General features: G+C 48.8%; 1 protein-coding gene across 10 annotated transcripts in view; it reads right to left on the bottom strand.

Annotated features, from left to right (window-relative positions):
• Window positions 1–26,373, bottom strand: part of ZMYND8 (zinc finger MYND-type containing 8) — a 163,713-nt gene that overhangs the window by 10,347 nt on the left and 126,993 nt on the right. For 8 of the 10 annotated variants that reach the window (XM_075350625.1, XM_075350623.1, XM_075350621.1 and 5 more), the window contains 5 exons: window positions 9,156–9,236; window positions 8,969–9,047; window positions 8,542–8,781; window positions 6,284–6,432; window positions 4,413–4,502 (listed from right to left, as the gene is read on the bottom strand). In XM_075350625.1, the coding sequence (XP_075206740.1) occupies window positions 4,413–4,502; window positions 6,284–6,432; window positions 8,542–8,781; window positions 8,969–9,047; window positions 9,156–9,236 (639 nt within the window). Of the gene's footprint in view, window positions 1–4,412; window positions 4,503–6,247; window positions 6,433–8,541; window positions 8,782–8,968; window positions 9,048–9,155; window positions 9,237–26,373 lie in introns of all 10 variants that reach the window. The other 2 variants (XM_075350626.1, XM_075350630.1) reach the window with 2 other exon arrangements.

Genomic DNA, 26,373 nt, shown 5'->3' on the forward strand with positions numbered 1-26,373 from the left:
CGGCGCAGTAGTTCCCAACCTGTAACGTCACTCAGCAAAGCTGCAGTGACCTAACCCCAGCGCACAGCGCTACTGTCCCCGGCGCACTATAACGCTCAGCAAGCCTTGAGAGTGTCCGTGCCTGCCGGGGACACAGAGTACCTGAAAGTTGCAGGGCCTTGTCCCTGAACGGCACTCCCGCTCCAAATCCAGCAGGTTCTCTGGGTCTGTGGATGGAGCCCGGCCCCAGGGCTTGGGGGCCGGCAAGATCCCACTTCCACAGAGCCCTCCAGGGGATGTGGAAGGAAAACAGCATGTGGGCTCCAGCCTCTGTACCAGCAATAGGTACCTCAACCTTACAAGCACCACCGCGGGTGAGAAGGGAGCATGCTGGGGGCCCCATATGGGCCCTCTTTTCTTCCATCCGATATAGCCAGCAGCTACTGCTGACTACAAACAGTGGAGCTATGCGTGGATGTCTGACCTCCTTCGCACAAAGCAGAAAACTGGTGAGCCAGTGATCCCACTGGGGGTGTATAGCCAGAAGGGGAGGGGCCTTACACTTTTTAGTGTAATTGCTTTGTGTGGCCTCCGGAGGCAGTGCTATACACCCAATCGTCTGGGTCTCCCAATAGAGCGCCGAAGAAACAGCATGTGGGCTCCAGCCTCCGTACCCGCAATGGATACCTCAACCTTAACAACACCGCCGACAAGAGTGGGGTGAGAAGGGAGCATGCTGGGGGCCCTATATGGGCCCACTTTTCTTCCATCCGATATAGTCAGCAGCTGCTGCTGACCCATCTATGGAGCTGTGCGTGCGTGTCTGACCTCCTTCGCACAAAGCAAAAAACTGAGGAGCCCGTGGGAGCACGGGAGGTGTATAGGCAGAAGGGGAGGGGCTTAACACTTTTAAGTGTAATACTTTGTGCGGCCTCCGGAGGCATAGCCTATACACCCCAATTGTCTGGGTCTCCCAATAGAGCGACAAAGAAAAGTGTGGCAGAAAAAGGTGCACAAGCAACTGGGATAACCGCAGCCTTGATAGTATTGTTAAGAAAATGCCATTCAAAAAATTGGAGGAGATTCCCAAGGAGTGGACTGCTGCTGGAGTCAGTGCTTCAGGAGCCACCACACACAAACGTATCCAGGACATGGGCTACAAATGTTGCATTCCTTGTGTCAAGCCCCTCATGACCAATAGACGAGGCCAGAAGCGTCTCACCTGGGCCAAGGAGAAAAAGAACAGGACTGTTGCTCAGTGGTCCAAGTTGTTGTTTTCAGATGAAAATCACGGTCCCAGAGTCTGGAGGAAGAGTGGAGAGGCCACAATCCAAGCTGCTTGAGGTCTAGTGTGAAGTTTCCACAATCCGTGATTGGGGAGCCATGTCATCTGCTGGCTGGTGTAGGTCCACTGTGTTATATGAAGGCCAAAGTAAGCGCAGCTGTCTACCAGGAAATTTTAGAGCACTTCATGCTTCCCTCTGCTGACAAGCTTTTTGAAGATGGAAATGTAATTTTCTATCAGGACTTGGCACCTGTCCACACTGCCAAAAATACCAATACCTGGTTTAATAACCACAGTATAACTGTGCTTGATTGGCCAGCAAACTTGCCTGACCTAAACCCCATAGAGAATCTATGGGGTATTGGCAAGAGACAGATGAGAGACACCAGACCCAACAATGCAGACGAGCTGAAGGCTGCTATCAAAGCAACCTGGGCTTCCATAACACCTCAGCAATGCCACAGACTGATCGCCTCCATGCCACGCCGCATTGATGCAGTAATTCATACAAAAGGAGCCCCGACCAAGTATTGAGTGCATTTACTGTACAGACTTTCAGTAGGCGCCGACATTTCTGAGGGTAAAATCATTTTTTCAGTTGGTCTTATATAATATTCTAATTTTCTGAGATAATGACTTTTGGGTTTTCATTGGCTGTAATCCATAATCCTCAACATTAAAAGAAATACAACTTGAAATAGATCACTCTGTGTGTAATGACTCTATATAATACAGTCATATGAAAAAGTTTGGGGACCCCTATTAATGTTAACCTTTTTTCTTTATAACAATTTGGCTTTTTGCAACAGCTATTTCAGTTTCATATATCTAATAACTGATGGACTGAGTAATATTTCTGGATTGAAATGAGGTTTATTGTACTAACAGAAAATGTGCAATCCGCATTTAAACAAAATTTGACCGGTGCAAAAGTATGGGCACCCTTATCAATTTCTTGATTTGAACACTCCTAACTACTTTTTACTGACTTACTGAAGCACTAAATTGGTTGTGTAACCTCATTGAGCTTTGAACTTCATAGGCAGGTGTATCCAATCATGAGGAAAGGTATTTAAGGTGGCCACTTGCAAGTTGTTCTCCTATTTGAATCTCCTATGAAGAGTGGCATCATGGGCTCCTCAAAACAACTCTCAAATGATCTGAAAACAAAGATTATTCAACATAGTTGTTCAGGGGAAGGATTCAAAAAGTTGTCTCAGAGATTTAAACTGTCAGTTTCTACTGTGAGGAACATAGTAAGGAAATGGAAGAACACAGGTACAGTTCTTGTTAAGCCCAGAAGTGGCAGGCCAAGAAAAATATCAGAAAGGCAGAGAAGAAGAATGGTGAGAACAGTCAAGGACAATCCACAGACCACCTCCAAAGACGTGCAGCATCATCTTGGCTGCAGATGGTGTCAATGTGCATCGGTCAACAATACAGCGCACTTTGCACAAGGAGAAGCTGTATGGGAGAGTGATGCGAAAGAAGCCGTTTCTGCAAGCACGCCACAAACAGAGTCGCCTGAGGTATGCAAAAGCACATTTGGACAAGCCAGTTACATTTTGGAAGAGGGTCCTGTGGACTGATGAAACAAAGATTGAGTTGTTTGGTCATACAAAAAGGCGTTATGCATGGAGGCAAAAAAACACGGCATTCCAAGAAAAGCACTTGCTACCCACAGTAAAATTTGGTGGAGGTTCCATCATCCTTTGGGGCTGTGTGGACAATGCCGGCACCGGGAATCTTGTTAAAGTTGAGGGTCGCATGGATTCAACTCAGTATCAGCAGATTCTTGACAATAATGTGCAAGAATCAGTGATGAAGTTGAAGTTACGCAGGGGATGGATATTTCAGCAAGACAAGGATCCAAAACACCGTTCCAAATCTACTGCATTCATGCAGAGGAACAATTACAATGTTCTGGAATGGCCATCCCAGTCCCCAGACCTGAATATCATTGAAAATCTGTGGGATGATTTGAAGCGGGCTGTCCATGCTCGGCGACCATCAAACTTAACTGAACTGGAATTGTTTTGTAAACAGGAATGATCAAATATACCTTCATCCAGGATCCAGGAACTCATTAAAAGCTACAGGAAGCGACTAGAGGCTGTTATTTTTGCAAAAGGAGGATCTACAAAATATTAATGGTCACTTTTATGTTGAGGTGCCCATACTTTTGCACTGGTCAAATTTTGTTTAAATGCGGATTGCACATTTTCTGTTAGTACAATAAACCTCATTTCAATCCAGAAATATTACGCAGTCCATCAGTTATTAGATATATGAAACTGAAATAGCTGTTGCAAAAACCCAAATTGTTATAAAGAAAAAAGGTTAACATTAATAGGGATGCCCAAACTTTTTCATATGACTGTATATGCGTTGCCCTTTTTATATTGAATTACTGTAATAAATTAACTTTTTGATGACATTTTAATTTATTGAGATGCACTTATACATTCACACCGGAAAGAAATGCAGGTTGTGCCTAACAATAAATCTGTGACAGGTTACAGTATGGCAGGTCATTCCACAGCGGGTCATTTTTGGTTACATATTTCCACTTTAGATTTCACCCCACTCAATGCAGAAGGGTAAAATCCACAGCAAAAATCTTTAGGCGAATGTGCTCTGTTCTTTCCTTCCCGTGTACACATACCCCAATGCCAATGAACAGACGTTGTCATAGATGACTAGCGCAGAGCGCTCTCCCTCCACTTACTCTCCCCACAGTCTCGCACACAAGACATTATTAACATGCAAACTAGATGCTGGTTATATAAGAGATTCTGATTATATGGTGCAGTCTCATGCTACAGCCAATAATTTGGGAGAAAAAGCATGAAAAGGCAAAGCTAAAGAGCAAAAGCAAGTGACATCATGGTCACCAATGATCCATCTGTAAAACAGGAGGTGATGTGGGGTCGGCGTGTTGTGCCCGTCTGCCCAGTGTCTGAGCACCTCATGTTTCACGGAGTGGAGGGTTGGTGAACGTGACTCAGTGATAAGAGCAAAAGTGCGGGGTGGAGGATGGGGCCAGGGCTGGCGACATCACACTGCAAAAGCGACACAGAGAGGAGACACGGAGTCACTACACTACTGGGATGCCAACGACAGACTGGATGAGAGTGCTGGTACTTACAATTGTGGACTGAGTAGTTGGGATAAAGGCAGCGTTCTGCGGCACGTGGACCAGTTTTATGGGCTGGCTGCTTGCCACACCTGTTGCTATCTGCAGAGACAGCACAGGGAACCTTAAATTGCAGACTTGACCATGAGGACAGTGACTGCTGCTGAGTACAATAACGAAGGCGCTTTACACGTCTGCCTCCTGATCCTGACTAATGAGGGCGGAGGATATAAAGCAAAATGAAGGAGTGTGAAGAGGCTGCGGGGATGTTGGGTATGTCCGCTGTATGATGAAGTTGAAGCGCCAAAGACTCAAACCACAATACCCGAGCTCTCGTACGTGAGCTATCATTCTCCACAGAATTGTACAAAATACCGTGGAGCACACTGTGTCTGTGTATCTACGCCTATGGATCCATTATTACGGTGTATCCTGTGTCTCTGACATCTCACACCGCCATGTGATTGCAGGACCTCCGTCACCTCCCTCTCGTGCACTCTGTGCAGCGATTAATGAGAGGCCCAGAATAATAAGAGGGAGCCACAGAACTCTGCCATTGTCGAGGCATGGATTAGGCAGGTGTTGTACATGGTCCGTTTGTAAGTGCATGCTGGTCAGCCAGATGTAGTCACAGCATGGTATCTGCAATGATTGGAAGGACCATCGTTTCGGGAAATCACTGATATAACCACAGGTATGGTTAGCACATGATACCATTATGGATTAGGGGGTCATGAATGAAAACGGCATCAGTAGTGTTCCCCCCCCCCCCCCCCCCCCCGCCAAGAAAAAAAAAAAATATTGTATTTTCTAGTCAAATTATTAATACTTGTGATCATGTCTAGTTACACTTAGCAATGGCAATATATGACACAGGACTGCCAATCATTGACTTAAAAGGGAACCTGTCATGTCCCCAAATGAAAGTAAGCTGCAGACATATTCTCAATCTGCAGGTTAACTGCTGTTAGCCTGGCTTCCTGGAGAAAATAAACGTCATTCTTCCAGGGAGCTGCCCTCAGTCAGAGACGTGACCGTACAGCGGCTTTATCCTTGTGAGCACATCTCTTCACCTTGATTCACAACTTGCTCTGCACAGATGTCAATCAATGTGCCGGGGCGTACATCACCATGCTGAAGCTGCTCTAAGCACGACTATGACTGAAATATGTCAACTCTTGAAAAGTATGTCAGTATGGAGCATGAACAGCATTATAACACTGTTAACCTGCAGCTTAACCCTACAACTGCAGGGTAACCGTTTAGGAACATGACAGGATTCCCTTTAAACAATGGATAAGTAATGTAAAAATAAATGTATGCAATCTATTGCATATAGTGTGTGGGTCATATGTGGTGAAACCATCCAGCAGCTTGTTTTCCTCAGTCGTGATGGCAATCTGGAGGTCTTGCAGACTCTGGTGCTGCTCCAGACGCCATGATGAATTACCAATGACTTATGTAGGGTTTCTGTGAATTCCTACCCAGAGACTGACCAAGGCTTTAAAGGAGTAAATCTGATTTCAATTTTGCAATGAACATGAGGTTTCGGAGTCATGCAGGGCACTGGGGTATAGGGGTGTTGCACGTTTTTAATAATCACAGGGGAACATTACTGAATCAGCCTCTATTTCAGCAGCCGCCACTTGTAATGGATGTCATGGATGTAACAGAAGCTCCAGAACGCTGCACACATCAGACCAAGCAAGAGATAAGACACGGATCAGAACTCAAAGTTTCTTACAGCAATGATGAGTTTATGGGGAAAAAAATGCATTTCAGAAACGGACGGCAAGCGAGAAGCTTCTGTCCTCGGCAGACAGACACACAGAATGGTCTTCACTCACTTTGGACGAGTCAAGCTACCGACCAGCGATACGTACAGTGACACTCTCTTTGCTCTTATCAGCAGTGCCTTCTTTCTCTTTCGGCGTTGTGGCAGGTTCGGCAGGCGGGGGCTGGGCACCACTTGTGGCTGGTGCCGGTTTCTCCGCGCTGAGGTCAGGATCGGCTTCCTGCTGCGTTGCAGTGGCTGTGAATACAATACAATACAATACAGAGCAATGGTAGCGCTGGTAAGTATCTGACAAATGGAGAACAGCAAGGCAATTTCTTAGCATCTGTCAGACATATGGAGGCCTAAGGATCTGTTTAAAGGATGGGCTGGAAACTTTGCCAGCACGTCTGGTATTTACACACTGAAGATGCACCTTCGCTGTGTGCTGCCTGTACTGGCACGAGACCCTATATTTTATATATGTCAGGTAATATATTGCTCTACATGTAGTTTATGGGCAAATTCACGTTGGAATCATATACAGTGTGTCTACCTGTATCCTGTCCACCGCCATTAACTTGAGAACGGTGGCAGCTATAGGCATAGAAGTGGTGTCTAGACGCTACGCAATGAAACCACCTATAGCGCCACCTGGTGAAAAACAACGGCGTTTGCATTTTTATCTTGAAAACGGAACGAGATAGAGAAAAAAGTGAATTACAAAGTTGCAGGACATCATCAATGCAATACGAATTGACATCTTGCATACAGAAATGCTATGATATCAAACCCATGACACCCCAAAACATTGAATGCTGGTCACGCATATGGCGCTCCTTTAACTTTGATGCTCAAAGTGGCCACCGTCAGCTGCAATGCACATCTGGACTCTGGACAGCATACTGTATCTTGCTGCCCGTTGTGCAATATGGTAGGTGACTTTTTTGCACAAGCATCTGTGATACGTCGTCGTAGGTCCTGCAATGTTGGTGGAGGGGTCGCATATACCTGCTGTTTGATGTGACCTCACAGAAAGAAGTACAATGGGGTCAGGTTAGGTGAGCGTGGAGGCCACTCCACGCAGCCACCATACCCAATGACTTGTAGGAAGGTCTCCATGAGGTATCGCTTCACGTCCGCAGCCTTGTGAGTTTTACATGTTCTAATCATAGCATTTCTGTATGCAAGGTGTCGTTTCGTATTGAACTGATGATGCCCTACAACTTTGTAATTCACTTTTTTTCTCTAGCTCGTTCAGTTTTTGAGATAAAAATGCTAACTCCGTTGTTTTCCACCAGGTGCTGCTATAGGTGGTTTCATTGCGTAGCGCATGGATACTTTACTATACCTAGACACCACTTCTATGCCTATAGTTGCCGCCATTCTCAAGTTAATGGTGGTGGACAGGATATGGGTGGACACACTGTATATGGCAATAAGAGAAGTGTCCGGTCACCACAGATGTACAGTGCATGACATGTCTGGAGACGTGGGTGCTCCATATCCTGCTTGTACCAGACTGCAGCCCCCTGAGGAAACATTTTACTGCGAAATGTACATTGGGGTGGAGGTCTAGCTGAGCTGATCCACCTATCCACAATGGGTAATATAATGTTATGCTATGACAGGCTGAGCGATTCAAGCCACATGCGTTATTGTGTTGACCATGAATTGTAATCGGATTGATGATAGTTGATTTATATGTGCAGGTTTTTACTTGCTCAGCCATTATTATCACGCTCATCCTAGCAGTATAGCATTAACCTATACTGGTTTATATAAATGGTGACTGTATTTACTATATCCATGTACCATGACCAGACGTAGTGGCTACATTTACTCTCCGGATGACATAGCATCAATTAACCTGTTGTATGCACTAAGCACTTTAATTGTATAATCTAGGTGAAATGCAATCTATGGGCATGTTTGCATGGATGCACAGGTGCACTTTACCCATCTATGGTCACAACAAGACACAATATTTTGGGAGGCTCTTTTCTATATACACATACGGCATCCTTGCAGTATATGCTCTATAGACTTGCAATCTGTTGCTTTGTATTAGCTTGAGGTATAAGACCAACGAAGGCTCCTTTGTTTAAATTAAATCAAGTGTATCATTATAGCATCAGAAATTCAGCCAGCTTTAGTCCCCCTCATCTATGTGTGTTTTGTACACTGTCACACTTCAATTTTAAGTGTTTATGTAGTCTTTTATTATTGTCGGTATAGGTGTGTAATAAAATTATTTATATTTGAAATGCGCAAGTGCTCCGGTATTCTCTTTGTTTAAAATATTCATTAGTGGAGTTAGCATATAACTAATGATAATAAAAATCTGGATATATGTATTAATTGTACCTGACTGCGTGCAGGACTTCATGTGTTCGGGCCAGTGTGCCTGCTGACACGGGTAGTCGCAGTAGCTGGTGTTCCAGCAGCAGTAGAAAATTGCCTCCTTTTTGCAATTGGCACACCACTGCTTCTTCTTGGTCTCATCCACCGCTTGCTGTTTTTCCAGCTCTGTTTGTTTCTTCACCTCTGCAATCAGCCGGTCTCTCTCCTGCTCCAGACTCTGCCTCATCTCTGCCATGGTAAGTTCTAGAGTGGCATAAAAAAAACACACCTCAGACAAAAAAAAAGTTATATATTGCTTAAACAAGGACCTATAAGGAGTATCCGGTATAAATGATGCATACAGATACAACATACATGTACATACATTATTATGAATTAGATCCATAACAGTGCAGAATAACAACCTCTGTGCTCGAGGCCCAGTTCTTACCCAAATTATGCTTCATTTCTGACAGCTCCTGCTGATGAAGCCACTGCAGCTTTTCAATCTCTATTCGTAAACGTCGAATCTGTGAAGGAAAAAAAAAAATCAACAATAGAGATAAATCTCTAATGTAAACCCACAATGAACATTTCAAATTCCTTTTAGTTCACAAACATTTAATATATAGCCATACCTCCGCTATGGTGTTCCCCGTTGTATTTTTAGACAAATCATTGTATATTTCGGTCATTGTGCCTTTAATTGCCTCCATCATCTGGAACAAAAATAATAAAAATAAAATAAAGTCATGAAAAGAAATCACAATAGGTTAACTGGGTTTCTCTTAGAGCACCACTCCAGCTTTTTTTTTTTTCATTTCACTGATAAAAAGAGAATTTTGTTTACTTACCGTAAATTCTTTTTCTTATAGTTCCGACATGGGAGACCCAGACCATGGGTGTATAGCTTCTGCCTCCGGAGGACACACAAAGTACTACACTAAAAAGTGTAGCTCCTCCCTCCGAGCATATACACCCCCTGGATGACCAAATCTAGCCAGTTTAGTACAAAAGCTGAAGGAGGACATCCACCCACAAGTAGAGACAGAGCAAAACCCGGAACAACCGGAACCACAACAGCCGGTGAAAACACACGGAACAAGAAAACTGCCAACAGGCAACAGGGAGGGTGCTGGGTCTCCCAAGTCGGAACTATAAGAAAAAGAATTTACGGTAAGTAAACAAAATTCTCTTTTTCTTCATCGTTCCTTATGGGAGACCCAGACCATGGGACGTCTCAAAGCAGTCCATGGGTGGGAAATAAACAGAAAACTGAGAAGTAGGCAAAACCTAACTTCACAAATGGGCGACAGCCGCCTGAAGGATGCGTCTGCCCAAGCTCGCATCTGCCGAAGCATGAGCATGCACTTGGTAGTGCTTTGAAAAGGTGTGCAGACTAGACCAAGTGGCAGCCTGACAGACCTGCTGAGCCGTAGCCTGGTGCCTGAAAGCCCAAGAGGCACCGACAGCTCTGGTCGAGTGTGCCTTGATCCCCGGCGGGGGAGGCACCTGAGTACTCTGGTAGGCATCGGATATGGCCGACCTAATCCAACGAGCTAGGGTCGGTTTAGAAGCAGAGAGACCCTTGCGCTGACCTGTGGTCAGCACAAAAAGAGAGGTGCACCGCCTAAGAGCGGCGGTGCGTGACACATAGATCCGGAGCGCCCGCACCAGATCAAAAGTATGCAACGCTTTCTCAAAGCGATGAGCAGGGGCCGGACAAAGGGAAGGCAATGAAATGTCCTGGTTAAGATGGAAAGGAGACACCACCTTAGGAAGAAAGTCCGGAGTCGGACGGAGAACTACCTTGTCTTGGTGAAAAAACAAAAAAGGTGACTCCGAAGAGAGCGCGGCCAAATCAGAGACTCTCCTGAGAGAAGTTATGGCCACCAGAAAGACGACTTTCTGTGAAAGTCGAAACAAAGAAACTTCCCTAAGAGGCTCAAAGGGGGGTTTCTGTAAGGCCGTGAGGACCAGATTAAGGTCCCCAGGGATCCAAGGGCCGCCGGTAAGGTGGAATGATGTGAGATGCGCCCTGCATGAAGGTGCGCACCTGAGCCAGTCAGGCGATACGCCGCTGAAAGAACACTGACAGAGCCGAGACCTGTCCCTTAAGAGAATTGAGGGATAGTCCTAGCTGCAGACCGGACTGTAGAAAGGACAGGATGGTTGGCAAGGAAAAAGGCCAAGGAGCATGGCCGGAAGAACGACACCAGGACAGGAAAATTCTCCAAGTCCTGTGGTAAATTTTGGCCGAGGAAGACTTCAGAGCCTGAGTCATAGTGGAGATGACTTCGGGAGGAATGCCGGAGGCCGTCAGGATCCAGGACTCAAGAGCCACGCCGTCAATCTGAGAGCCGCAGAATTCTGGCGGAAAAACGGACCTTGAGAGAGAAGGTCTGGGTGGTCCGGGAGACGCCACGGCACCTCTACGGACAGACGGAGCAGGTCTGGGTACCAAGCTCGCCTGGGCCAGTCTGGGGCGATGAGTATGACCCGACAGCCCTCCATTCTGATCTTGCGCAGGACTCTGGGCAAGAGAGCTAGAGGGGGAAACACGTAAGCCAGACGAAACTGGGACCAATCCTGAACCAGCACGTCCGCTGCAAAGGCCTGAGGATCGTGGGAGCGAGCCACGTAAACCGGGACCTTGTTGTTGTGCCGGGATGCCATTAGATCCACTTCCGGAGTGCCCCACTTGCGGCAGATCGACCGGAACACTGCTTTATGCAGAGCCCACTCGCCGCTGTCCACGGTTTGACGGCTGAGAATCTGCCTCCCAGTTTTCCACGCCTGGGATATGGACTGCAGATATGGTGGACTTGGAGTCCTCCGTCCACTGCAGGATGCGTTGAACCTCCAACATTGCCAGGCGGCTGCGAGTCCCGCCCTGGTGATTGATGTAGGCAACTGCTGTCGCGTTGTCTGACTGGACTCGAATGTGCTTGCCCGCCAACAGGTGGTGAAAGGCTACGAGAGCTAGGAGCACAGCTCTGATTTCCAGCACATTGATCAAGAGGACTGATTCGGACGGAGTCCAAATGCCCTGTGCTCGGTGGTGGAGAAATACTGCTCCCCAGCCGGAAAGACTGGCATCCGTGGTGAGGATCACCCAGGACGGGGTCAGAAAGGAGCGTCCCTGAGACAGAGAAAGAGGCCGAAGCCACCACTGAAGAGAGCTCCTGGCTTGTGGCGACAGAGCCACCAACCTGTGCAAGGAAGAAATCCGCTTGTCCCAACAGCGGAGAATGTCCAGCTGCAGAGGACGCAGATGGAACTGGGCAAAGGGAACCGCTTCCATTGACGCCACCATCTGACCCAACACCTGCATAAGGTGCCTGATGGAGTGACGGCGGGGCCTCAACAGAGAGCGCACCGCCAGATGGAGGGACTGCTGTTTGACTAAGGGCAGCTTGACAAGTGCCGGCAGAGTTTCGAATTGCATCCCTAGGTACATGAGTTTTTGGGTCGGGGTCAGAGTGGACTTGGGCAGATTGACAAGCCACCCGAATTGAACAAGAGTGGCGAGAGTGAGCGAGACACTCCGCTGACAGTCTGCGCTGGATGAAGCCTTGACAAGAAGGTCGTCCAGGTAAGGAATTACTGCCAACCCCTGGAGGTGCAGGACCGCAACCCACTGCTGCCATGACCTTGGTGAATACTCGAGGGGCCGTGGCTAACCCGAAGGGGAGAGCCACGAATTGGAAATGTTCCTCTCAGATTGCAAAACGTAGCCAACGCTGGTCTGAAACTGCAATTGGCACATGCAGATAGGCATCTCTGATGTCGATGGATGCCAGGAAATCTCCTTGGGTCATTGAGGCAATGACTGATCGCAGAGACTCCATGCGAAAATGCCGCACCTGAACATGCTTGTTGAGAAGCTTGAGATCCAGGATGGGCCGGAAGGAACCGTCCTTTTTGGGGACTAGGAAGAGATTTGAATAGAAACCTCTGAACCGTTCCCTGGCGGGAACCGGCACAATTACTCCGTTGGCCTGCAAGGATGCCACGGCCTGAGAGAAGGCGGCGGCCTTGGAGGCTGGAGCAGGGGGGAGTTGACAGAAAAAATCTGTTTGGCGGGCTGGAAGAGAACTCTATCCTGTAGCCGTGGGAGATGATATCCCGCACCCACTGGTCGGAGACGTGTTGAAACCACACGTCGCCAAAGTGGGAGAGCCTGCCACCGACCAAGGACGTTGCTGGCTCGGCCAGATAGTCAAGAGGAGGCTGCCTTGGTGGCAGCAGCTCCTGCGGACCCTTGTGGACGCGGCTTCTTGCGCCAGGTGGGCTTCTGGTCCTTGGCCGAGTTAGTGGACGAGGCCGAGGGCTTAGAGGATGACCAGTTAGAGGAACGAAAGGAACGAAACCTCGACTGGTTCCTGCCCTGGACAGGTTTCCTGGCTTTAGTCTGTGGCAAGGAAGTACTCTTCCCGCCAGTAGCCTCCTTAATAATTTCATCCAGCTGTTCACCGAACAGCCTAGACCCAGCAAATGGGAGCCCAGCAAGGTACTTCTTTGAGGAAGCATCCGCCTTCCACTCACGAAGCCACAAGATCCTGCGGATAGCGAGGGAATTGGCGGAGGCCACCGCAGTGCGGTGAGAGGCCTCCAGCATGGCAGACATGGCGTAGGCTGAAAAGGCTGAAGCCTGGGAAGTTAAAGCAACCAATTCAGGCATAGAGTCCCTAGTGAGGGTATGCATCTCCTCCAGAGAAGCAGAGATGGCTTTGAGAGCCCACACTGCTGCAAAAGATGGGGAGAACGAGGCCCCTGTCGCCTCATAGACAGACTTGGCCAGGAGGTCAACCTGGCGGTCAGTGGGATCCTTGAGTGAGGTGCCATCAGCCACAGATACAACTGTCCGGGCTGAGAGTCTAGACACCGGAGGGTCCACCTTTGGTGAGAGAGCCCACTCCTTGACCACCTCAGGTGGAAAGGGAAACCGGTCATCAGAACCACGCTTTGGAAAGCGTTTGTCAGGACAGGCTCTGGGCTTGGACACAGTGGTCTGAAAACTGGAGTGGTTAAAGAACACACTCCTTGGTCTCTTAGGCAAAGTAAACTGGTGCTTTTCTGCCAGAGAGGGTTGCTCCTCTGATACTGGCGGATTGAGGTCCAGTACAGTATTAATGGACGCAATCAAATCACTAACATCTGCATCCCCCTCAGTCAGATCAATGGGGCACATAGAGGTAGCGTCCGAGCCCCCAGTAAAGACATCCTCCTCGTCCTGCGACAAGGGATCCCTGAGTCTCCTTTTAGGAGGACGGGGTCTGGGAGCAGATGAAGAATCCTCTGTGAGCTCTGGAGAGCGAGCCGAAGCAGCAGAGGCACCCTGTGAAGGGGGCTGATGCATGCTCAGCAGAGTACGGGACAGCTCTCCCATGGAGTCAGCAAAGGACTGGGAGATAGACTTAGTAAACAATTCTACCCAAGCCGGGGGTTCAGCCACCGGGGCCGGAGCAGCCTGAGGGACCACTGGGGAGACTCCAGGCTGAGGCACCACCATGTTAGAGCAGGCATCACAATGAGGATATGTGCTCGGTTCAGGCAGTACGAGCTTACATGCAGTGCATATTGAGTACAGCCTTGCTGCCTTGCTCCTAGTGTGAGACATGCTGCTGAGGTGGAGGCTCTGCAGTAAGAACACACTCCTTCAGAATGACCCCCAGAGAGTGTATAATAAAGTCCACAACCAGAGGTTGTGGCTTACCAGACCGATTTGTATGCCCTCCGGATTCCACAGCTCGGACCCCCAGACAGGTTGCAGAGATGCAGCAGCCAGCGCCGATCAGTGTGAGAACGCTGAGAAAATGGCGCCGGAGTGAGGAGGGGGGGCGGGGCCTAGTCCAAGAGCGGGAACCGGAGGGCCAAGGGGATATACAGGGGAGGGAAACATCTCCTCAGAGAGGAGTGTCCTCCCCTCTGCTGAACGGCCGGTGGGCGGCGCCGCACTGTCCCTCTGCATGACTGACATGCAGGGGCAGTGAAACCGAAAGTAGGCCGCAGCTGAAGCCGGGGACTAAATTTTACAGTGCGGCCGGCGAGCAGGCACCCTCGGAGCGGTTCTCAGGGGAAACCCAGAGAACCGGCCGGAAATGTCACCAAAATAACTCACACACTCTCCCCAACAATAAAAAATGCAAGGGACCCCCTTACAATTACGTCTCAATACTTAGCTTGAGAGACGCAGGGCCATGTCCCTGAGGGATGAGTGCTCCGTCCGGCAGGGTCCTGAGAGGGCTGCGGATGGAGACCGGTCTCCTGCAAAGCAGTGAGAACCGTGCTGGCTCCCACTTCAAGCCAGAGCCCGAGGGATGGTGAAGGAGCGCGGCATGTAAAGGCTCCAGCCTTGAAATCAACCTTAACAGCACCGCCGACACAGTGGGGTGAGAAGGGACATGCCGGGGGTCCAGCTTGGACCCGCTTTTCTTCCAACTCTTTAAAATCAAAAATCAGATGAAAATGCATGTGTGATCCTCCTGAACACAAAGCATTGAACTGGCTAGATTTGGTCATCCAGGGGGTGTATATGCTCGGAGGGAGGAGCTACACTTTTTAGTGTAGTACTTTGTGTGTCCTCCGGAGGCAGAAGCTATACACCCATGGTCTGGGTCTCCCATAAGGAACGATGAAGAAAGTGGCGCTTTAAATCTAAGTTCCCTGCCCCAGTTCTTATGCTTGCCCTTCAGCATCTTCAATCTTTTGCGGCGTCGCTCCGTCCCGCGGCGCCAGAACGAGGCTCTCAAGCACTTGTATTGATTTGTGACCTCCGGAGTGCTCCATGAACCCCTTGGTTAGCCGGCAGGTCACAAAGTGCAGAGGACCAACTTGAGCGATGGAGTAAACAGGTGAAAAAATGGGCAGGTGAGTATAAGACAGGGGGCAAGGGGCTTAGATATAAAACACCACTCCAGGAATGATATAAAAAAACAAAACAAAACAGTGGAGTAGTGCTTTAAATTGTGCACATGCCTTAAAAATTAGCCAGTGAGCATCCCTATTAGCAAAATAACAATGACACATTGGAGGAATAGGTCGCAGGACAAGGTAACAAGTAAGGACTCTATGGATCAATGAGCTGGAACATACTTCAGTCACAGGAAAGAAAAGGGAAGCATGGCCCTCTGAGATACCGCCATCTCCTGGGCACATTTTATAGGGTTAGGAAAAGATGGTGCAGTCTCCCGATAAATTAGTACAGGCCACGTTACATGTCTACAGAGATCGTCACATCTGAGGCTGTCATACTCCCATCTCTCCCCATGCATAAAAGCCCATTACCTATGATAATACAACCCCTTGCAAAAATTATGAAATCACCTGGCTCGGAGAATGTTCATTCAGTTGTTTACTTTTGTTTAAAAAAAGCAAATCACAGACATGGCACAAAACTAAAGTCATTTCAAAGGTCAACTTTCTGGCTTTAAGAAACATTAAAAAAAAAAAAAAATCATGAAAAACAATGTGCTAGCCAGTAACGTTTACTTTTTAAGACCAAACGAGGAAAAAATTATGGAATCATTCAATTACGAGGAAAAAATTATGGAATCACCCTGTAAATATTCATTCCCAAAACACCTGCGTCAAATAAGATCTGTCCGTTAATCTACACCTAAAAAGGAGTGATCACACCTTGGAAAGCTGTTGCACCAAGTGGACTGACATAAATCATGGCTCCAACACAAGAGATGACAATTGAAACAAAGGAGAGGATTATCAAAGTCTTAAGACGGTAAATCATCACACAATGTAGCAAAAGATGTTGGTTGTTCACAGTCAGCTGTGTCTAAAATCTGGACCAAATACAAACAACATGGGAAGGTTGTTAAAGGCAAACATACTGATAGACCAAGGAAGACATCAAAGCGTCAAGATAGGAAACAAAGCAATATGTCTCCAAAACAGGAAATGCACAACACAACAAATGAGGAACAAATGGGAGAAAACTGGAGTCAATCTCTGTGATGAACTGTAAGAAACCGCCTAAAGGAAATGGGATTTACATACAGAAAAGCTTAACAAAAGCCATCATTAACACCTAAACAGAAAAAAACAAGGTTACAATGGGCTAAGGAAAAGTATTTGTGGACTGTGGATGACTGATTGAAAGTCCCATTCAGTGATGAATCACGAATCTGCATTGGGCAAGGTGATGATGCTGTAACTTTTATTTGGTGTCGTTCCAATGAGATTTATAAAGATGACTGCCTGAAGAGAACATGTAAATTTCCACAGTCATTGATGATATGGGGCTGTATGTCAGCTAAAGGCACTGGGAGATGGCTGTCATTACATCTTCAATAAATGCCCAAGTTTACATTGAAATTTTGGACACTTTTCTTATCCCATCAATTAAAAGGACGTTTGGGGATGATGAAATAATTTATCAAGATGATAATGCATCCTGCCATAGAGCAAAAACTGTGAAAACATTCCTTGAAAGAAGACACATAAGGTCAATGTCATAGCCTGCAAATAGTCCGGATCTAAATTCAATTGAAAATCTTTGGTGGAAGTTGAAGAAAATGGTCCATGACAAGGCTCCAACCTGCAAAGCTGATCTGGCAACAGCAATCAGGGAAAGTTGGAGGCAGATTGATGAAGAGTACTGTTTGTCACTCATTACGTCCATGCCTCAGAGACTGCAAGCTGTTATAAAAGCCAGAGGTGCTGCAACAAAATACTAGTGATGTATTGGAGTGTATTTTTGTTTGTTTGTTTTTCATGATTCCATAATTTTTACCTCAGAATTGAGTGATTCCATAATTTTTCTCCGTTTGGTCTTGAAAGAAGGGAATTTTGTTTACTTACCGTAAATTCCTTTTCTTCTAGCTCCAATTGGGAGACCCAGACAGTGGGTGTATAGCTACTGCCTCTGGAGGCCGCACAAAGAACTACACTTAAAAGTGTAAGGCCCCTCCCCTTCTGGCTATACACCCTCCCGTAGGAGTACAGATTCCTCAGTTTTAGTACCAAAGCAAGAAGGAGGAAAGCCAATAACAGTTTCAAAAACAAATTCAATCCGATAACAAGATCGGAGAACTTAAGAAACAACATGAACAACATGTGCACCGGGAAAAACGAAACCCTAAGAACAAATAGGGCGGGTGCTGGGTCTCCCAATTGGAGCTAGAAGAAAAGGAATTTACGGTAAGTAAACAAAATTCCCTTCTTCTTTTTCGCTCCTAATTGGGAGACCCAGACAGTGGGACGTCCAAAAGCAGTCCCTGGGTGGGTAAAAAGATACCACATGAACGGGCTGTCAGACAGCCTCTTCCTACAGGTGGGCCACCGCCGCCTGAAGGACCTGTCTACCTAGGCTGGCATCTGCCGAAGCGTAGGTATGCACTTGATAGTGTTTGGTAAACGTGTGCAGACTCGACCAGGTAGCCGCCTGGCACACTTGCTGAGCCGTAGCCTGATGCCGCAATGCCCAGGACGCACCCACGGCTCTGGTAGAATGGGCCTTCAGTCCAGATGGAATCGGAAGCCCAGCAGAACGGTATGTGTGAAGAATTGGTTCCTTGATCCACCGCGCCAGGGTGGATTTGGAAGCTTGCGATCCCTTATGCTGACCAGCGACTAGGACAAAGAGCGCATCAGAACGGCGTAGAGCCGCCGTGCGAGAAATGTAAATCCTGAGTGCTCTCACCAGGTCCAACAGATGTAAACCCATTTCAAATTGGTGAACTGGATGCGGACACAAAGATGGCAAAGTGATATCCTGATTGAGATGAAAGGAAGAAACCACCTTGGGAGAAAACTCTGGAATTGGACGCAGTACTACCTTGTCTTGGTGAAACACCAGGAAGGGAGATTTGCAAGATAACGCCGCTAGCTCGGACACTCTTCGAAGAGACGTGACCGCCACAAGAAAAACTACCTTTTGTGAAAGCCGAGAAAGGGGAACCTCTTTCAAAGGCTCGAAAGGCGGCTTCTGGAGAGCAATGAGAACCTTGTTCAGATCCCAGGGTTCCAATGGCCGTCTGTAAGGAGGAACGATATGACAAACTCCTTGGAGAAACGTGCGTACTTTAGAAAGCCGTGCCAAGCGCTTCTGAAAGAATACGGATAGCGCGGAGACTTGACCCTTAAGAGAGCTAAGCGACAAACCTTTTTCCAACCCAGACTGCAGGAAGGAAAGAAAAATTGGCAATGCAAATGGCCAGGGAGAAAACCCTTGAGCCAAGCACCACGCTAAGAATATCTTCCACGTTCTGTGATAGATCTTAGCTGAGGATGGTTTTCTAGCCTGTCTCATTGTGGCAACAACTTCATGAGGTAAACCTGAGGCCGCTAGGATCCAGGACTCAATGGCCACACAGTCAGGTTCAGGGCCGCAGAATTCAGATGGAAAAACGGCCCTTGAGACAGCAAATCTGGACGGTCTGGTAGTGTCCACGGTTGGCCTACCGTGAGATGCCACAGATCCGGGTACCACGCCCTTCTTGGCCAATCTGGAGCTACGAGTATGGCTCGATGGCAGTCGGACTTGATTTTCCGGAGAACTCTGGGTAACAATGCTAGAGGTGGGAACACATAGGGGAGTCGGAATTGCGACCAATCCTGAACCAAGGCGTCTGCCGCCAGTGCTCGGTGATCGTGAGACCGTGCCATGAAAACTGGGACCTTGTTGTTGTGCCGTGACGCCATCAGATCGACGTCCGGCGTCCCCCAGCGGCAACAGATCTGCTGAAACACGTCCGGGTGAAGGGACCATTCTCCTGCGTCCATGCCCTGGCGACTGAGAAAGTCTGCTTCCCAGTTTTCCACGCCTGGGATGTGAACTGCGGATATGGTGGACGCTCTGCTTTCCACCCACGTCAAAATCCGTTGGACTTCTTGAAAAGCTTGGCGACTGCGTGTTCCCCCTTGGTGGTTGATGTACGCCACCGCCGTGGAATTGTCCGACTGAATCCGAATCTGCTTGCCTTCCAGCCATTGTTGGAAGGCTCGCAGGGCAAGATAGATTGCTCTGATTTCCAGAACATTGATCTGCAGGGTGGACTCTTCCAGAGTCCACATCCCCTGAGCCCTGTGGTGGAGATACACCGCTCCCCACCCTGATAGGCTCGCATCCGTCGTGACCACTGCCCAGGACGGGGGAAGGAACGACTTTCCCTGTGACAATGAGGTGGGGAGAAGCCACCAACGCAGAGAGTCCTTGGCAGTCTGAGAGAGGGAGACAGTCCTGTCGAGGGACGTCGATTTCCCGTCCCATTGGCGTAGAATGTCCCATTGTAGAGGGCGCAGATGAAACTGCGCGAACGGGACTGCCTCCATTGCTGCTACCATCTTTCCTAGGAAATGCATGAGGCGCCTCAGTGAGTGCGACTGGCTCTGAAGGAGAGATTGCACTCCAGTCCGTAGCGAGCACTGCTTGTCCAGTGGAAGCTTCACTATCGCTGAGAGAGTATGAAACTCCATGCCAAGATAAGTCAGAGATTGGGTCGGGGTTAGATGAGACTTTGGAAAGTTGATAATCCACCCGAAACTCTGGAGAGTGTCTAGTGCCACCTTCAGACTGTGTTGGCATGCCTCTTGAGAGGGTGCCTTTATAAGCAGGTCGTCTAGATACGGGATGACCGAGTGACCCTGCGAGTGCAGAACAGCTACTACTGCTGCCATGACTTTGGTGAAGACCCGGGGGGCTGTTGCCAGACCGAAAGGTAACGCTACGAACTGCAGGTGTTCGTCGTGTATGACGAAGCGTAGGAAACGCTGATGCTCTGGTGCGATCGGCACGTGGAGATACGCATCTTTGATATCTATTGATGCTAGAAAATCTCCTTGAGACATTGAGGCTATGACGGAGCGTAGGGATTCCATCCGGAACCTCCTGACTTTTACGTGTCTGTTGAGCAACTTTAGATCCAGGACGGGCCGATACGATCCGTCCTTTTTTGGGACCACAAACAGATTGGAGTAAAAACCGTGACCTTGTTCCTGAAGAGGGACGGAGGTCACCACTCCTTCCGCCTTTAGAGCGGCCACCGCCTGCAACAGAGCATCGGCTCGGTCTGGTGGTGGAGAAGTTCTGAAGAAACGAGTTGGCGGACGAGAACTGAACTCTATCCTGTACCCGTGAGACAGAATATCCCTCACCCAACGGTCTTTGACGTGTGACAGCCAGATGTCGCCAAAGTGGGAAAGCCTCCCACCGACCGCGGGTGTGGGAATCGGAGACCGCAAGTCAGGAGGACGCCGTCTTGGCAACGGTTCCTCCGGCTGTCCTTTTTGGGCGTGACTGAGACCTCCAAGAATCTGAGCGTCTCTGGTCTTTTTGAGTCTTTTTTGACGAGGCGAATTGGGACCTGCCCGGTCCTCGAAAGGACCGATAACCAGACTGACCCTTCCTCTGTTGGGGTCTGTTTTGTCTGTGTTGCGGTAAGGATGAGTCCTTACCCTTGGAGTGTTTGATGATTTCATCCAAACGCTCTCCAAACAATCGGTCACGAGAAAAAGGCAAATTGGTTAAGCACTTCTTGGAATGAGAATCTGCTTTCCAATGTCTCAACCACAGGGCCCTACGCAAAACAACGGAGTTGGCTGACGCCACTGCCGTGCGGCTTGTAGCGTCAAGAACAGCATTAATCGCGTACGACGCGAATGCCGCCATTTGCGAGGTCAATGGTGCTACCTGCGGGGCAAATGCACGTGTGACGGAGTCAACTCGCGCAAGCCCGGCTGAGATAGCTTGGAGTGCCCATACGGCTGCAAAAGAAGGCGCTAATGACGCTCCAATCGCTTCATAGATGGATTTCAGCCAGAGCTCCATCTGCCTGTCAGTGGCATCTTTAAGTGCCGCTCCATCTTCAACTGCAACCAAGGATCTAGCTGCAAGCCTGGAAATTGGAGGATCCACTTTTGGACACTGGGTCCAACCCTTGACCACCTCAGGGGGAAAAGGATAGCGTGTATCTTTAAGCCGTTTAGGAAAACGCCTTTCAGGATAAGCGTGGGGTTTCTGGATTGCGTCTCTAAAGTCAGCGTGGTCCAGAAAAGTGCTTAAAGTACGCTTAGGGTATCTGAAATGGATTCTCTCGTGCTGCGAAGCTGACTCCTCCACAAGAGGAGCTGGTGGGGAAATATTTAACATCTTATTGATGTTAAATATAAGATCATTAACTATGGCGTCACCATCTGGTGTATCTAGATTGAGAGCGGTCCCAGGATCAGAATCCTGATCAGTTACGTCCGCCTCATCACCCATAGAGTCATCTCGCTGGGATCCTGACCATTGAGATGAATGTGAAGGCCCGTCATAGCGAGCCCGCTTAGGCTGCCCGGGGCCATCGTCCGAGTCAGAGTCTTCACCCTGAGGTGTATATGCCCGTCCCGGAGCTTGGAGCTGAGGGGGACCAGGGGGCAATGATTGCACAGTGTCCGTGGCCTGAAGTACAGGCCTAGCTCGCAATGTGTCAAGAATTTGTGACATAGTGAGAGACATTCTGTCAGCAAAAGCTGCAAACTCAGTTCCTGTCACCTGGACAGCATTCACAGGTGGTACACCCTGGGTCACGTCCAGCAGAGGTCCCGACTGTGCAAGCGCCGCAGGGGCCGAGCACTGCACACAATGGGGGTCCGTGGAGCCTGCCGGTAGAAAAGTCCCACATGCGGTGCAGGAAGCATATAATGTCTGTGCCTTGGCACCCTTGCGTTTTACGGACGACATGCTGCTGGCTCTCTGCAATGTGAGAGAGTCTATAGCCAAAGAGCGACCAGCGCTATGTAATACCAAGTATTTGTAGAAACAAAATACTAAGAATACTACTGGCACAAGAGGGGGTGAGCCCTGAGGGCTGCTTACCGCCCGCTGAATAGCGGGTAAGAGGCTGCAGGATTCCTTGTCTGGGTCTCCCCGGCTCCCCTCTGCAGCTCAGCGTGTCAGCAGGAATGGCTGCCGGCGTCTGTGGAGAGGGGCGGTCCGTGGGAGTTCCCAAACAAAGTGCGGGAAACAGTGTCCCCTCTGTGCCGATTGTGAGGGCTGGAGTATGTAAAAACGACTCCAGCCCTCGGCGCTGATGCACTGGCCAGCGTCCCGCCCCTCTCCTGACTGGCAGGTCTGGGGGCGGGAACGAACGGAAGCAGGCCGCAAAAGCCGGGGACTCGAGTTATCAGCGCGGCCGCCGTAAAAGCGCGGGCCGCGCCCCCGGCGCACCACAAGTGCCAGCCGCGCCGCAGTCCCAGCGGCCGGCGTGACCGATTCGCAGACGTGGCCAGCGTCCCGCCCCTCTCCTGACTGGCAGGTCCGGGGGCGGGAACGAACGGAAGCAGGCCGCAAAAGCCGGGGACTCGAGTTATCAGCGCGGCCGCCGTAAAAGCGCGGGCCGCGCTGAAGTCCCCGGCGCACCACAAGTGCCAGCCGCGCCGCAGTCCCAGCGGCCGGCGCGACCGATTCCCAGAAGTGTGCCTGCTTCAGCGAAGCTGAATGAGGCCATGGCACAAGCGCCGTAGCGCTGATGTCCCCCGGCGCACTACAACACCCAGCATGCTGCGATGTGAGCGCCAAATGCACGGGGACACAGAGTACCTTGAGGAAGCAGGGCCATGTCCCTGATGTACTCCGCTCCATCCAGCATCTTCTCCAGGGGCTGTAGATGGAGCACGGTCTCAGTGCCTGGAGACCAGTAAATCCCACTTCACCCAGAGCCCTGTAAAAAGGGATGGGGAAGGAATCAGCATGTGGGCTCCTGCCGCCGTACCCGCAATGGGTACCTCAACCTTACAAACACCTCCGACATACAGTGGGGTGAGAAGGGAGCATGCTGGGAGCCCTGTATGGGCCCTCTTTTCTTCCATCCGACATAGTCAGCAGCTGCTGCTGACTAAAAACAATGGAGCTATGCGTGCGTGTCTGACCTCCTTGCGCACAAAGCTAAAACTGAGGAATCTGTACTCCTACGGGAGGGTGTATAGCCAGAAGGGGAGGGGCCTTACACTTTTAAGTGTAGTTCTTTGTGCGGCCTCCAGAGGCAGTAGCTATACACCCACTGTCTGGGTCTCCCAATTAGGAGCGAAAAAGAAAGTAACAGTTACTAGCTAGCACATTATGTTTTCATGATTTTTTTTTAATGTTTCTTAAAGCTAGAAAGTTGACATTTGAAATGACATTCGATTTGTGCCATGTTTGTGATTTGCTTTTTTTTTTTAAACAAAAGTAAACAACTGAATGAACATCCTCAGAGCCAGGTGAGTCCATAATTTTTGCCAGGGGTTGTACTATATCGTATTATGACTGTCATCTCCTACCCTGCTGCTGCCACCACATTAGTAGAGATGAGCGGACCAGTGGAAGTTCAGATTTGGCAGCTTCAGATGTACTTTATCTAAAGTTAAGTTCAGGACTCGGACTTGATCTGAACCTCAATGGAAGTCAATGATTAGGAAGTTCGGCTCTCTGCCCACATAAAGCCAGCCATAAACAGAGCATTTCCAGCGGAGGGAGGGTGAGGAATTTTTTTTAGTTTTGTTTTTTTTTTGTTTTTTTACACAGTGCATCCGAAAACTTTTTTACCTCCAGTGAGAGCCATTTAGAGACTTCAAGCGGCTCGCACTGGACCAAGCAAAGAGTGTACCCGACCAAGTGGTTAGGATATGTACAGCACCCAAACTCCGAACACTGAGTTTTTTAAAAGTCCGTTTTCTGCACGAACTCCAGACTTTACAGTTTGGGTTTGCTCATCTCTACTCGTAAACTACAGGTGCCTTTAGGGTAGCCCCACTGTTTGCCCCATTCAGCTTGGCCATAGTCTTGGATCTCTAGTAACTTAATTATTCTGCTCCCACCTTCCCCACAGACCGTAATCGGCCAGGCGCTGCTGTGTGAGAGAACAGCTTCCATAATGAGCAGTCGGTGGCTTATCTACCAACCGAACTGAAGGAGTGGGCGATTCAAACACCATCAACTGATCCTTATGTCCCCCATATTGTCTGTCTGGGGAGAGTTAGGAGACCCCAACATATTTTGTGGCCGTCCAATCCTATCAAAATTATTAGGTTCTGCCAACTTATTTAATGTATACATGTGGGTCTTCACAGCATACTGAGGTGGATTGTACTGGTTACCTAGATTAGCCCTCTTTAATAGTCAATGTGGCCACTGTTAAATGCTAAATTAAACATATAGGACTATTAAAATGAAAGTGAAAGAGGGCTAGGAAAATTATATCACCACAAGCCAAATGCTATGTATTCGGAATGAGATGGAAGGATACAGAAATTATGTTTCTATGATTAAATTTGGTATTTAGTTGATTGAGGCTGGGCTGAAACACCAGACAACTATGGCCAGAAAAATATATTTCTTTCTATAAAAGGAAGAGTCACACGGCCATACAACTTAGACGAGGATCATAATGCAATGCTCGGACCGGCCATCGGCTCTCCCAACCTAAGCGTGCCAGCTGCATAGAAATACATGCAGTCATGCTCAGGATAAGGGGGGAGAGCCGACAGCTAGTCTGAGCATTACGTTACAATCCTCCTCCGCATTAGGCCATGGCACACGTTTTTACCTCGGTAGTTGTAAGCCAAACCCAGAAGTGGGTAAAAAATGCAGACATGGTGCAAATATTTCTATTATTTTTTAATCTGATTAACCCAAAACCAGGAGTGGAACAATCAGAGGAAAAGTATAATAGAAACACAAGCACTACTTCTGTATTCATTACCCACTGCTGGTTTTTACTTATCAGCACCCTGCACCCTATGGTGTCAGATGTTGCTAAGAAACAACAAAATCCCAGGCTCCTGGAGTTCAGTGCTGGCAACCGACAACAGACATTCAAATTGTCCACTTCCCAGCCCAAGCAACAGGTGTAGAGGGGTCGCTGCCCATTGGCTGGGACCTGACCAATCCAGGAGCTGGAAGCCCAGGGAGGGGAGTGGTCAAAAGAAGGGAATTTTGTTTACTTACCGTAAATTCCTTTTCTTCTAGCTCCTATTGGGAGACCCAGACAATTGGAGACCCAAACAATTGGGTGTATAGCTTCTGCCTCAGGAGGCCACACAAAGTATTACACTTTAAAAAGTGTAACCCCTCCCCTCTGCCTATACACCCTCCCGTGGATCACGGGCTCCTCAGTTTTGGTGCAAAAGCAGGAAGGAGAAAACTTATAAATTGGTCTACGGTAAATTCAATCCGAAGGATGTTCGGAGAACTGAAAACCATGAACCAAAGAACAATTCAACATGAACAACATGTGTACACAAAAGAACAAACCAGCCCGAAGGGAACAGGGGCGGGTGCTGGGTCTCCCAATAGGAGCTAGAAGAAAAGGAATTTACGGTAAGTAAACAAAATTCCCTTCTTTGTCGCTCCATTGGGAGACCCAGACAATTGGGACGTCCAAGAGCAGTCCCTGGGTGGGTAAAAGAATACCTCAATAAAAAGAGCGGAAACGGCCCCCTCTTACAGGTGGGCAACCGCCGCCTGAAGGACTCGCCTACCGAGACTGGCGTCTGCCGAAGCATAAGTATGCACTTGATAGTGTTTCGTGAAAGTGTGCAGACTAGACCACGTAGCTGCCTGACACACCTGCTGAGCCGTAGCCCGGTGCTGCAATGCCCAGGACGCACCCACGGCTCTGGTAGAATGGGCTTTCAGCCCTGAAGGGAGCGGAAGCCCAGAAGAACGGTAGGCCTCGAGAATCGGTTCCTTGATCCACCGAGCCAAGGTAGACTTGGAGGCCTGAGAGCCCTTACGCTGGCCAGCGACAAGGACAAAGAGCGCGTCTGAACGGCGCAGGGGCGCCGTGCGAGACACGTAGAACCGGAGTGCTCTCACAAGATCCAAAGAGTGCAAATCCTTTTCACATTGGTGAATTGGATTAGGGCAAAACGAAG

The sequence above is a fragment of the Anomaloglossus baeobatrachus genome, chromosome 5, assembly GCF_048569485.1.
Source record: "Anomaloglossus baeobatrachus isolate aAnoBae1 chromosome 5, aAnoBae1.hap1, whole genome shotgun sequence".
Taxonomy (NCBI): domain Eukaryota; kingdom Metazoa; phylum Chordata; class Amphibia; order Anura; family Aromobatidae; genus Anomaloglossus; species Anomaloglossus baeobatrachus.